General features: G+C 39.8%; 1 protein-coding gene across 5 annotated transcripts in view; it reads right to left on the reverse strand.

Annotated features, from left to right (window-relative positions):
* Positions 1-13,131, reverse strand: part of STAG1 (STAG1 cohesin complex component) — a 166,991-nt gene that overhangs the window by 67,910 nt on the left and 85,950 nt on the right. For all 5 annotated transcript variants that reach the window (XM_030280848.4, XM_072933188.1, XM_072933187.1 and 2 more), the window contains 2 exons: positions 4,999-5,075; positions 1,832-2,036 (listed from right to left, as the gene is read on the reverse strand). In XM_030280848.4, the coding sequence (XP_030136708.1) occupies positions 1,832-2,036; positions 4,999-5,075 (282 nt within the window). The remainder of the gene's footprint in view (positions 1-1,831; positions 2,037-4,998; positions 5,076-13,131) is intronic.

The raw sequence follows: 13,131 nt of genomic DNA on the forward strand, positions 1-13,131 counted from the left end.
AAAATGCCAGTCTATAAGCAGATTTTCAAAAACTTGATCAAGACTGAGCTCCATGGCATCATGCTGACCTCTGCTCTTTGGGACTACAACCCAATTAAATGTGCTAAAAACAACTTGAAGGAAATTTGTATAATCAAAGCAAAGCCTCAAGCTTGCTACAGCAAGCAAATAAATAAATAAATGGCATGCATTACCACTGGCAAATGTTGAGATCTTTGGGAGGTCCCATCCATGATGCAATGTTAGATAAATGGGTCATTAATGCAAGAAGTCAACAGTGGCTGAAATAACTGCAGTCAGTTGTGATGAACGTCAGCTTTAGCATCAGCTTATTCTTGCTGCAAGCTTCTAGCTACAGAATCCATTCCAAACAGCGGAAATTCTTTATTCTACAGAGCACAGGTCTTGGGAAATAACTGTTGTAAGTGCTTCTGTTTCCTGTCTTTTAATCAAGCCCCTCATACTTTCCAAACATTTGATCTATGCAGGGATGGACCAAGCAATCTCAGGGACTGGAGTGCAAACCTCACTCCATAAACATTTCCCTATGAACCAATCAACCACAGTCTGAGCAAACAGTAAATCAAAACCACCCAGAACTGCAGACAGCATCAGAAAGAAGGGAATATAGTTTAAATAACAAGCATGGATTTCCAGCAGGTTATCTAGGCTCAAAGAGTGCTCACCCTGGCATACTGAATTTGAAGAGGAAGCTCCAAACCTGGAAGCTAAGCCTGCATAGCTTATGGTTTTACCATCCCATTGCTAATTATGGTGAAGAACACAAGGGAATGTGTTTCCAAAGGACTTCAGTCACTGTGAGTTGAAGGGCTTGGGTTTCAGTTTTAAAATCAAAATCCACTCAAATCTAGAGTTGTTTTTTCAATATCACTGGAAATTTGCCTCTTTCTTTGATTCATAACAAGAGATTAAATTTTAAATAAATTTTGACTGTATTTGTTTAACACTGGGTATTGGTACACTTGAAACTGAAAAAAATGTGTATAAGGCTGATTGTGTGAAAGACTAAATAGTAATAAATACTGGCCACAGAAACATTCAGATTATGACAAATGTCTGCTCTAAGAGTTTCAAATATATGGTATGATCTATGAACCTTGCAATACAATCGATTATCATCTGACATGACCAGCCGTAGACATCTACATCCAAGCCAGCCACTCTGGTAGTGCTTTGTAACTGAGACAAATAGCTCCTTGTGGAGAGCAATTCATCCCTCTTAGAGAAGACATCTCATACAGGTGTGATGAAATACACAAGGAAAGCCCATTTCTATCTAATGATACAACCAAGGCTTTCCTTCAGTGAGGCAGCTGCACTTGAAGGTGGTGTGGCTGCAGGCAGAAGACAGCGAGCCCTACAACCATGGCCCAGTAATCCCAAACTTTATGCTTCTCCAGAAGCACAAATTATCTTTTCTGGTGAATGGAAACTCTTTGATAATACAACTGTCCTGACACTTCTTCAGAATAAATTTATACTCTAAAATATATAATTACTCCAACATTCTGTACAACAAGTGAACAATTAATAACAAAATATAAGACATAAGCACACCACTTCTGATTATCAGGATTCACTGGAGGCCCTGGGGATGACAGGAATCCCGAAGTGCCTCAGCACACTACTTTGCAAATAAAAAAGGAGTATTTTAAGTATAGTTGTACCATATGTGGTACTTGGATTTGATGAAGCTTCCCACAGTTTTAATGCTAGTCAGTGTCCACCTCAATCCAAATTACAAGTACTCCTGGCAGTGGATAAGCAGTAGCAAGTTCTGTGACAGAGCCCTGCTGGGCAGCTCACTCACCAGCCAGCGTGCTGGTGTGCCGGAAGGCGCGGACCTGCGAGTCGGAGAGGCCGGTGAGCAGCGAGATCACCGTGTCCATCATGTACTCGTCGTAGATGATGCTGTACTGGCACTGCCGGATCAGCACCCCGATGAACTCACAGAAGTTGGAACGGAACTTCTTCCACTGAGGCCCAGGCATGGTCAGGGGATAATCACCACTGTCCTGCAGAACAACAGAAGAAAAAAAATCAAGTATTAAAGGTCTTTCCATTTGATTTATTTTAATGCTGGTGTAGCCATTATGGTCTATGGTTCTAAAATAAACATCATCTTGTTCCTTCAAGCCAAAGGAAAATAATAAAAACACCACATTAGTCTTCAATAAACATGGAGGCTTATTGGCATGAATCCACTTTTGCAAAGATATCATTGTAACTGTTTGCAGTATTGGCTCCATAGAGTCCAAAATAAGTATCAAGCCTCAATTCTCTTCCTTGTATCCTTGATTAGGAAGTGGGAGTAAAGGATGAGACAGGAATATTTCAAAGTATTTAAGGTCAAAACTTAAAAAAAGGCTTGTGTGATTGACAGTTTGTGTCATTCTCCATCCCCACTTAAACTCCAGGTTAATATTCTAATCAAGCTGGCTGCCCCTCCCCCCAAACTTTGCTTTGCTTGAGCTTACAGTTGAGTATGGTTTACTCAAGCTTACAGTTTCCTTATCAGAAAGCAAGCACCACTCTGCTTTATCTTGTAAGTGCAGCCTTCTTCTAGTGGTAAAACTTGCCTTCTAATAGCAGTAATGAAGTTTTACTACAGATTCATACACTTCATCTTCAGAATATTATTACAAGATTGGACTAGGCATGTTCATTTAACGCCTCTGCAGGTCTGCTCTTACTACCTTCACTGCATTACAGGGAGACTATTCCTCCACAATCAGAAAATGCTTTTCCCCCCCCTCAGTGAAAAAGCCCGAGTATAAATCTCCCTGACCACTTGATTTGCAAGCTAATTCCAGAGTATCCAAAACATCAAGGCAGTAATGTTCCACCCTGAATCTCTCAGCCAGCTAAGAAGTCAGTAGTACCAAAGTTACATCCATTTATATACATTTGTTCTGTGGTTTTGTGAGGATCACACACTTTCCTTCTAAGGACTTATCACCCGATCTGAAACATGCAAAGGCAGCAATGTCAGTACAGAAGAGCTGCAATCAAACAACCTTGAATATGAGCTTCATAAACAACATTCCCCTACAGAAAACCCTTTAGCCATCACATTTAACCAAATCACACCCATTTCAAACACAGCAAAATGACCCTAGTGGATCTCTACGTGTGAACTTTGGTATGCAACATATGCTTCCTTGAGGTGTGTGTATATGCAGTCTTTTGGAACAGATCCCCATAATCTGAAGTGCTGTGTGTAACTACTCACCTCTGTGTGGTGTATTTTTAACCTACAAGTACCTATCAGACAACTCTTTTGAAAAGCCTATGAAGACTCTATCATGAACACTTCATGGCTGAAATGAGAAGAATAAACTTACAATAAAGTCACTTCATGGATCTTTTATTCTTGAATACCAATAAAAATGGGATATATTAGTGATGCTGACACAATACTTGATGGCCCAGTGCCTAGAAAATTCTAAGTAAACCCAAGTTTTTGTTCACCTGCCAGCTCTAGCACAAAAATTATGAAGGAATTCACCTACAACACACCTGCGCTCCTAAGCCAAGCAGCCAAACAGTGCAGCCAATGGATGTCCATAGAATTCCCTGTCCCAAAGTGAACTTTGTGAACAAAGTTATTTCCATCGTTTAAATCCTGCACAAGCATTTCTCCACTCATGAGGAGGAAAATCAATACTTCAATCCCTGCCATAAATGAAAAATTCAGGTCTGCAGCCAACTAATTCCTAAAGCACTCATGGAACAATGGGAAGTCTGGGATTTCTGGGGTACTGGGGGAGCTATTACAGGTGCCAACAGTTTATTCCAGATTTCAAAATATTCATTGGGTTGCAGACCAGGACTAATAATTTTATGCTTTTGTACTAAGCCCCACAAATTCTCTCACAAATCCATTCAAATGTTAAGGCAGAAGCTAGAACAAACTTTTTTTTAGAACTATAGATGTTCTGAAAAGCTTTAGGCAATGGAGAAAGAAAGGCTATGTACCAGTAACTGCAACTTTTTGAGAGATGTTGCTTTCAAGTACATTCATAGGAAGAGGTTTTTTCCTCCTGTGAGAAAAAACTTTAACAGTTTTTAAAAAGGTTTTTTTTGAAAAACACTCCTTCATCAACTATGGGACAATCATCCAACAAAAGGAGCACCCCTATGGCTGTAGTCAGGAATTAACTGAAACATTTTGTTGTTCAAGACTGTGGCAAAGAAGGAAATTGTGTATGAATACGTCCTGAAAAAGAGCATTTCTTGTATTTATTGTTTTCCTGCTTAACTTTCTGAATCACAGCCATGGCATTCATTTAGAAGAGGTCAGAGACACTGCTGCCCTACAGAAATTCCTGCTCCAGCTTTAGTTTTCCTCACTAAACAAAATGAACCCTCAGAATATTCAGCTTTTTATACACCAAAATCAAAGAAAACACAGTTCAAAAATCTCAAAGCTAAAAAGCATTCACCATTACGAACACTTTTATTTTGACAGAAGATACCTGGTCTGAATTGTAATTTACTTGTTTCAAACAAAATGCTAAGATCTTTTGAAAGAGTATTACTTTCTGCATCACTGTTCCAAAATGGTAATTTTCATGTCAAGTTCCTATTTGGTTTAAATTGCCATTTAAAATGCACAAAACATTAATTTGCACAGAGAAAACAGAGCAGAATGCTGTAATCCTATCTCATGAAGCTGATGTGTCAAGAATCTTTGTTGTACAACAGCACTCCCAAGAGCTGAAGTTCAGCACCCAGAAGGCCACCACCACTCTCGGTGGGATGAGGGTTCTCCAGTTCCTCTTCCTGCCTGCTCTGATGAACCTCTCTCTGCCCTGTTACTCTGCATCCAACTGCTGAAGTTGCTGCTTTGCTTGTCAGTGTAGTTCCCCACACTGAGACATTAATTATCCACTGGCCCATTGCATTTTTAATTTAAACCAGAAGTATATGGTAATATATTTCATAATGCTTCAAACAACTATTTGCATACTCTACCTCATCAAATTCTTCTGTCATTTTCCTTATGATTTCTGCATTTTGCATGTTCCTGAACATTTCAATTCTTACCGTACCTGTAATGTAATGAAAGAACAAAATAAATGAACACAACGTGGTTTTCTACATCAAAATACCCATGTTTTTCTGCTGCTAAACAAATAGCTCAATGATACATATAAGAGTATGCAGAGTTCAACAAAACAGGAATGCTTTGGAAAAGGCTGTCTCTTGAAGAAGTCAGGAAAGAGAATTTGTCTGTACTGTAATGTGCTGTCAAATGAGGAATTAGTACCATTTCCCATCCTTCCACTTTTTGCAGCAAGCAAAAGTGATAAAGCAGTGATAACCATGGAGGGCTCGTGTTATGTCTGCAGCTGCCCAAGGCTTTCAATTTTGTCTGCAAAATCAAATGAGCACCATCTTTCAGTTTCACAGACACTCCTGGTGGTTCTGCAGTTTCCATGCTGAGTGCCCTGGATGACAGATAATCAAGTTCTCTATGCACCCACTGGGAGTTTTCACACTGTCCAGCTCAGGACCAGAATGGTTTATTGACTGAGGCACGTTATCCAAACCCAGAGGCTCCAAAGGGCTCAGCCAAGACGTGAGCCAGCTCAGTGCCAGAAGCAGCAACTGTATCGCTATTACTCTTTCGCAAAGATTTTCCACTCTTTCTTGTTACCTGAACACTGGAGTTGATAAGATTATTTTTTCATTGTAAATCAAACAAAGTTACCAAAATTGAAAATAGAGCAACACAATATCTGTAAATGAAAATTCTTGTGTTTTGATCAAAATTCAATCAGTATACAAATAAAGTATTCTGACATATTATTGCCTCCACAACTAGACACTATCTAAATATCTAACTATACAACCCAGGGCAACATAAAGATTTTTTTTTTTTTTTTGGCTGCTCCTGCATGATCTTCTCTTCATCACTTCATAATCTTCTTTTGTTAATGGAGGAAATTCAGAAAAATGAAGCAAACTGCAAAGCTACAAAATCCATCCCAACATCATTTACATTACAAAGAGTAAGTCTCAGGTTTTGTTAAAACTTCAACTGGATTAATAAGCCACTGCATGGCTTTGAAAATTCTGACCACAGTAAAAGCAGCTCAACAGCTAACAGTATTAGTCACTCCACAAAGGATAAATAAAGATAATTTAAATATACTAAATATTATGCGAGTGTTTGCATTCTGGTATTTTATTCCTTACAAAAGAGCATTAGAAATATATGCATTTCAAAACACACAAACACAGAGCACACCAAGTCTCTCTATGTTAGTATGGATACAGTTGCACAAAGCAAATTAAATACTGATTTCTTGAATTGCCTTTGCTTCTTCCTGAAATAATACTTGTTATCTATTTTGTACTGGGTAATACTGTCAACCTCAGTTCTGATAATGGCAATTTAAATTTGTGCATGGTAGTTTCCATATCATTAACAAACAATTACCAATGCAATATATCAATGTAAAACCAGGAACCCAAGGGAATATCACCAGGTGACAGTTGAAAATATATTTTCTCAGCTTGGAAATCATCTGTAATGCAGATATATTTTCATCTTTCCCCCAATCCTGAAAGTTTTGTTTTAGCTAAATAAAGCAGTTTCCCAGTATGTCTCAGAACAGTGGACAGGTACAATTGCAAACCCCCTCTGCTGCAGGAATGCCCCTTTCCCCCACAGCATGCTGGTATCTGCTGCTCTTCCCACTGGCAGCATACCCCTCAGTCAAAGAGGAACTTACTGACCTTTGCTATTTTACTGGTTTATAGCCCTGATTCTAATATCACTCTTATCTATTCATGGCTTCTTCTAATAACCTGCCATAGCCTCAGTTTCTCTGCAGTCATGGCCATGTTTACCTTGCATGAGCAGAACTGAGAGAGCACCATCCCTCCCTGGGCACTCACAGGTTGTCACTGATCCCCACGCAGAGGTGCCACAGCTGAGGCTGGGGAGATCCTCCAACACCTTCCAACAAACAGTGGTGCAGTTCTTTGGGACCAGGAGACACACTCTTGACATCTCCCAAGGTGGGCAAGAGCTTCACACTGCCAAGGGAGCATTGGCAAACACCCGAAGTGGAGAACAGCACTTACCCACGGTCCTGTCCCATTCTTCCCCCTGCTTTTCAGGACTCAGTTTACAGAAGTCATGGAAAGCACAAGGGGTGTTTCTGCTTATCTGGCAGTAGGCAATGGTTCTGGCCTGACTGCTTTTCCTTCCATCATCTCTTCCCCACCCAACCACAGCACGGTCCCATTTGTTTTTCTGGCAAACTCATTTAACACTGAAAAGTATGCTACAAAGGCTTTGCTCAGATTTCATGGTGTTACCACAACATTTCAGCACAGCAGTAGTCAACTTTATTCAAACCCATAGTTCTTATGATTAGTGAAAAGCAAAATTTTCCCATTTTCAGGTGAATCCTTAAAATGTAATAGATTGCCTATAAAGTACAACTGAGGAATGGCATGCATCCCTGAAGTCTTTACCTAGCTCAAGGCACTTCACATCCTTTTCTAAGCTGAGTTTTACCTCTGCCATGAAGCTCTCACTCTTATTCAGTGAAAAGAATTTAAATTGTCTTAATCCATTAAAAATTGAGAAGCCTATTTTACTTCAGGACTAAGTTCTCAGTTAAAACCTATTCACACACATTGTGTTTTAAAAAGTCTTCTTGCTGGCATTTATTTCCGCAATGACCAAATTCCAGTTTAACTTTCAAATAAAACAGGTATCAACATAATGTCAATAATCACAGCATCCAATACAACATAGCCTTTAAGAGTGAAAAGAAAAAACCCATACAGAGCACAAAACTTAATTTCAATGAGAAGTGAAAGACTAAAGAGGCCTATGCAAAACTGGATGAACACACCTTAAAAAACCCTAAACTATGTACAAAACCAGATATAATATTTCTGGGAGATATAACACACCGTGGACTCAGTGGCTTGAAAACACGTATTTAGAGTGAGAAGAATAACCAGTTTTATTGGTAAGCCCTGTAAAAGCAAAGCAACAATAAAGATCTTCAAGAGCTTTATAGGATGGGAAAGCCCTCGAGTCTGAGCAACAACTAGCCTTGGCCAGCAGGAGTTAAACAGGGTTACCCTTGGGATGTGGGTGATCCCATGACTGCCTTTCCTGCTGCAAACAGAAGGTACTGGTATTGACCACTGCTGGCAGTCAGGGAATACTCACACCAAATGTCACACTCAGTGGCCTCCTGCACGGGGCAGCTCTGGGATTTCTAAAGGAAAAGTCAGATGAGAGAAACATCAGCTCTAGGAGCCCATTTACAGTCACTTACTCCTGAAATGTAAACTGCTGATGGTAATAAATTATATACTATGGAAAATACTACTTATACTATATGGTCAGTTTTCATAATGGGGACCTTTGTTCACCAAAGCTGCACAGACAGTTTCATACTTTCTCTTTTAGACCACCTGTCCACACTGAGTAAACTGAAAGAAAAGCAGTGAGAAAATTGCAGCTCAAGACTGATGTGAATGGATATGAAATAAGCCCACAATCCCCTGTCAAAGCAGGATTAATTGTGGTACCTTAAATTCATGGTAACTGATTAGACTGATCTCTCAAACACACAAACTGGAAAAATAGGAGAAAGATTTATAGGAGCACTGAGAAGAAGACACAAGGAGATTTGCCCAGGAAAGTACGTAAAAAACACAGTGTGCTCTTTTGCATCAGCTTAAAGTCAATAGTAGGGACCACAGCACCAGAACCTAATTGAAATTGCCAAGAGAGGGCAGGTTTAATAAAATATTTGTGAGGATGGGTGGCGATTATAGAACTGCTGGATAGGCAGTATTTATCTCCCTTGACATCATTCAATGAGCAACTCCTATACATTTTGTCCCACTTATAATTTAGATCATAAGAAATAATCCACTTCTATAATGTCCTTAAGTGCAGTTTTCAATCATCTGAGAAGTGGTACTGACAAATTCCATGTGATAGATGATAAAGACTGAAGCTCCTCAAGCCATCGGGAGTACACAATTTATCAGTGCTCAGCCTGGGTCAGGATACTCTGCTGTAGCATTTCCACTGACTGTTTCCAGAAGACAGCTGCCTGAATCTACCCAAAAATTACTCAGGCCAGTAGACAAGTTCATTTTCTGTGGCTTGCTCACAATCACATAACACTGAAGTAGCTCTTACCTCATTGGAATCAATAAATGTTAATCATTAATTTAAATAGAAGCAGTAGTGGGGCAGTTGAAGCACATCCAAATACATGCTGAGACTTCTAAATCCCACCAGGGGTCCTGACTTTCTATTGATTTCTGTCCCTAAAAATTGAAACTCTTTGCTGACACCAGAGGTTGAGACTTGAGAAAGAAGTCAGTCCAAGTATTTGCTTGAATTTCCACACATGTAGGAATAGAAGACTCTTTCACTGATTTATTCCCCAATTCTTCCTGCTGCATGGACTCTACACTGCCCAACTTCAGCTGCCAGTGAAGCAATATTCAAAAGACAGACGCTTCCTATAAGGCACACAGCCAATCCATCCTTATAGCAGCTTTTGCCAGTGAACTCTTACTAAATGAATCAGCAAGAATCCCAGTGGAAAAATAAGTGCAATCTTGTGCAATTTAAACCTTATCAAACAGAACCATAGATAACTGTTAAAAATAATTCTAATGGTTCACCTAAGTCTATCCTCCTACAACAAAACCAAAAATATGTTTGAATGTATTCTGTAAAACCTCTTTGCAATGTGAAGGCCTTACACACAGCACAGCCATAAAAAGTGCTCTCTTACTGCAGTCCAATTCTGTGATTGACCTTCTGCTTATCAACTCTGCTATATATCAGAAGAGAATTTTGTTACTCTTCATTTTAAAATATGTGATTAATTGCTCTGCTTTTTATCATCATGCTCCTGCAATTCTTATATCTTTACCTTCAGTAATTTGATTTTTCAAATTCCATGAAATGATTATTTTTAGGCCATTGCATAGCATAAACTCCTGGATTCTCTCCCCTTCTGTCACCTAGACATTTTCAAGAAAGCTATTATGGATTTCAGAACAAATGTAAACATTACACAGGACAAGGACTTAGTGGCAAACTCCTTTTCCTGAATTTTCAGATCTTGATTTTGCTACAAATCCTTCCAGGCAATTTTTTGGAATTGAAGGAAGACCAGGAAAGTCATTACAGAGAACTACATTAGCATTGCCACCTTTACTGCAAGGTGCTGTTAAAGCTGGGAAAATCTGAAAGGAAATCCGTGGAAATTACTGTGGAATGAGGAAACTTTGGTTGCTAGAGTCTTTTCACTGTCCCTATGGCCCTTTAGCGCTCTCTGCTCCCCGTCTGCCACCTACAGACCCCACTCTGTGCCCACCACGGCATGTACATCCAACAGACACTGTCACTGGGAGAGAACAGGACATTCCAAGGGACTACAACTAAAGTATGTTCAATTTTACTTCTTTCATGACACCAGGCCCAGAAATCCATTACTATTCTGTTTATATAACTTAGACATAGGAAAGGAAACAACTTTGTTCCTACTGTAACTTAAAAATTATCTTAATTGTTTCTGTTGTCCTTTCACATCAGATTTAGCCTAGAAGACAACATCTTGTCCAGTATGGAAAGCTCAATATAATCTCAGAGTTTTCATAAAATTTTAGCTTCAGGGACCAGGCCTAGCCAGTGTGGGTTTATGAAAGACAGGCCCTGCTTGACCAACCTGACCTCCCTTCTATTGCCTGCTAAGGGAATGAGGGAAGGACTGTGGAGGGGTCTACCTGAACTTCAGTAAAGCCTCTGATCATTTCCCACAGCCTTCTCCAGGGAAACTGGCTGTTCATGGCTTGGATGGGCAGAGTTTTCATGGGGTTAAAAACCAGCTGGACGGTGGGCCCAGGGAGCAGGGGGAATGGAGCCCAGGTGGTGGTTGGTAACAAGGGCTGTCCCCAGGGCCCAGTGCTGGGGTCACTCCTGTTTGGTGTCTTTAGCCACGATCCGCATGAGGGGATGGAGGGCACCCTCAGTAAGAAAGTGCAGGGAACACCTCTGGACTCGCTGCCTCGAGAGAGGTGGTAACCAGCTGGGGTCAGACACTTCTCTCAAGTAACAAGCACCAGGGCAAGAGGAAATGACCTCAAGCTGTGCCAGAGGAGGGTAAGGTTGGATATTAGGGACAATTTCTTCACCAGAAGGGTTGTCCAGCCCTGGCACAGGCTGACAAGGGCAGTGCTGGAGCCCCTATCACTGCAGGGACTTAAAAGCCGTGTGGATGTAGCACTTGGGGACATGGGAGATTGATGGCCTTGGCAGTGCTGGGGAAGGGCTGAACTCAGTAGCGTCACAGGGCTTCTCCAATCTAAACAATTCCATCAGTCTGTGCTTAAAACAATCAGTAATGTTAATACTGTCAATATTTATAAGGAGCATCATTAAAGGTTATCAGTAAATCTGGGAGGATTTATTAATTGTTTTTTACTAACACAGGGGTCACTGTATAATAGAGTGGAATTTAATATCAAATCCTTGCTATTTTTGATACTCAAATTCAATGACACTTGTTCCACTTTAAGAGCAATTCTGTATTACACTTAGAAGTTCAACCTTCTGAATAAGATGGAGTTGATAATTTTATATACGTAACTAGCATTTCATATGATTTGATAATCTCTTTTAAAATCCAAAATGTTATTTGATCAAGAACATAACAGTGATGGAACTGATTCCTTCATTACAAGTATAGGAAGAAATACATTGAAGATAATCAGAGATTTTTACAAAGAAGAGAACAATGTATGCCACTGAGAATCCAATTGTTTCCCCTTGCTGAAAAGAAAAAAGTACATATTCTTATAGTATAAAGAGACAGAAACTTCATCCCTACTTTAAAGAAAACAGATCCTACGAAATTCTGAAACTGCAATTATGTGAGAATTTGTTACTTGCTTAAACTATGTTGAATGTCAGAAGAATAAAAAAGGAAAAAATAATGAATTCAGGAGTGATCCAAAGAACTACACACCATTAAATTTGACTGCTGTGTCAGACTGGGAGGTGTTGTACTACAGATCTGGTGTGTCTGTTCAAGGGTTGATGTTATTTCTGTCAAGTAGTGCTTCACAACTCCCCTGAAGCTCCATAAGGCATCAATAACCAGCTAAAAATCATACATTTATGTAACACAGAGACATTTTTAAATCCTACAATGATCTCCCTCATTTTCTTAAAGAAGCTGATGTGCAATAAATAGATGCAAGAAAAGTTTTCAGATTAAAACCAGGAAAACAGATATAGCAAAAATGGTCAGTTTTCAGAACAGAATGAAGCTACCAATAGATCCTTCCATGTAAAGATGTTGATAAATATGTTCCATGGCAGATATAAATGCTTTGAAAGAAAGGATAATAATGGAGCAGATAGTTTGCTGGTAACATAATTATTTAGAACAGCTAGACTGACAGCTGCCAGCCAACACTGCCAAAGGATGTCATAGGCAGAAATTGGTAAAATGGTCTCCAGCAAGAAAGCATACTCAGTCCCCAGACTACTGGTTGAAAAAAAGTAGGCCTACATGATTTAGTGCATCAGAAACAGTACACTTAATGTGCTTAAGTCTTAAAATTTTGATAAAGAAAACCCCTGTAAAGCTCTGGATTTAAGGCTGATAAGGCTAGTTTGAAATGGCTCTATAGCACTTGCCAAATGTAAGCTGCTTTGCATCCTCACGGAGATGATTTACATGAAGCCACATAATTACTAACCAAAGACACTAAACTTGCAATCTAGTATTTTCACTGAATTATTTCATAAGAGAGATCTTTTCATGCTTTGATGACTCAAAGTAGCAATTCTCAAAAGGCACCAACCTCTTTATAAGGTAACTTTGAACAGCAATGACATGAATGTGAATGAAAAGCTGAGGAGCCTTTGCTGCCCCAAAGGCAGCAGTTTGCTCCTGGCAATATCTTACAGCTTTTGCTCATGGAAGCCTCAGCTCTGAAGTGGCCCCGCAGCCATGTCCTGCCCTCCCTGCACTGCCCCAGGTGACCCTGCCTGAATGAGGAGACTGTGGCCACAGAGGACACTCACACTTG

The sequence above is a fragment of the Taeniopygia guttata genome, chromosome 9, assembly GCF_048771995.1.
Source record: "Taeniopygia guttata chromosome 9, bTaeGut7.mat, whole genome shotgun sequence".
Lineage (NCBI taxonomy): Eukaryota > Metazoa > Chordata > Aves > Passeriformes > Estrildidae > Taeniopygia > Taeniopygia guttata.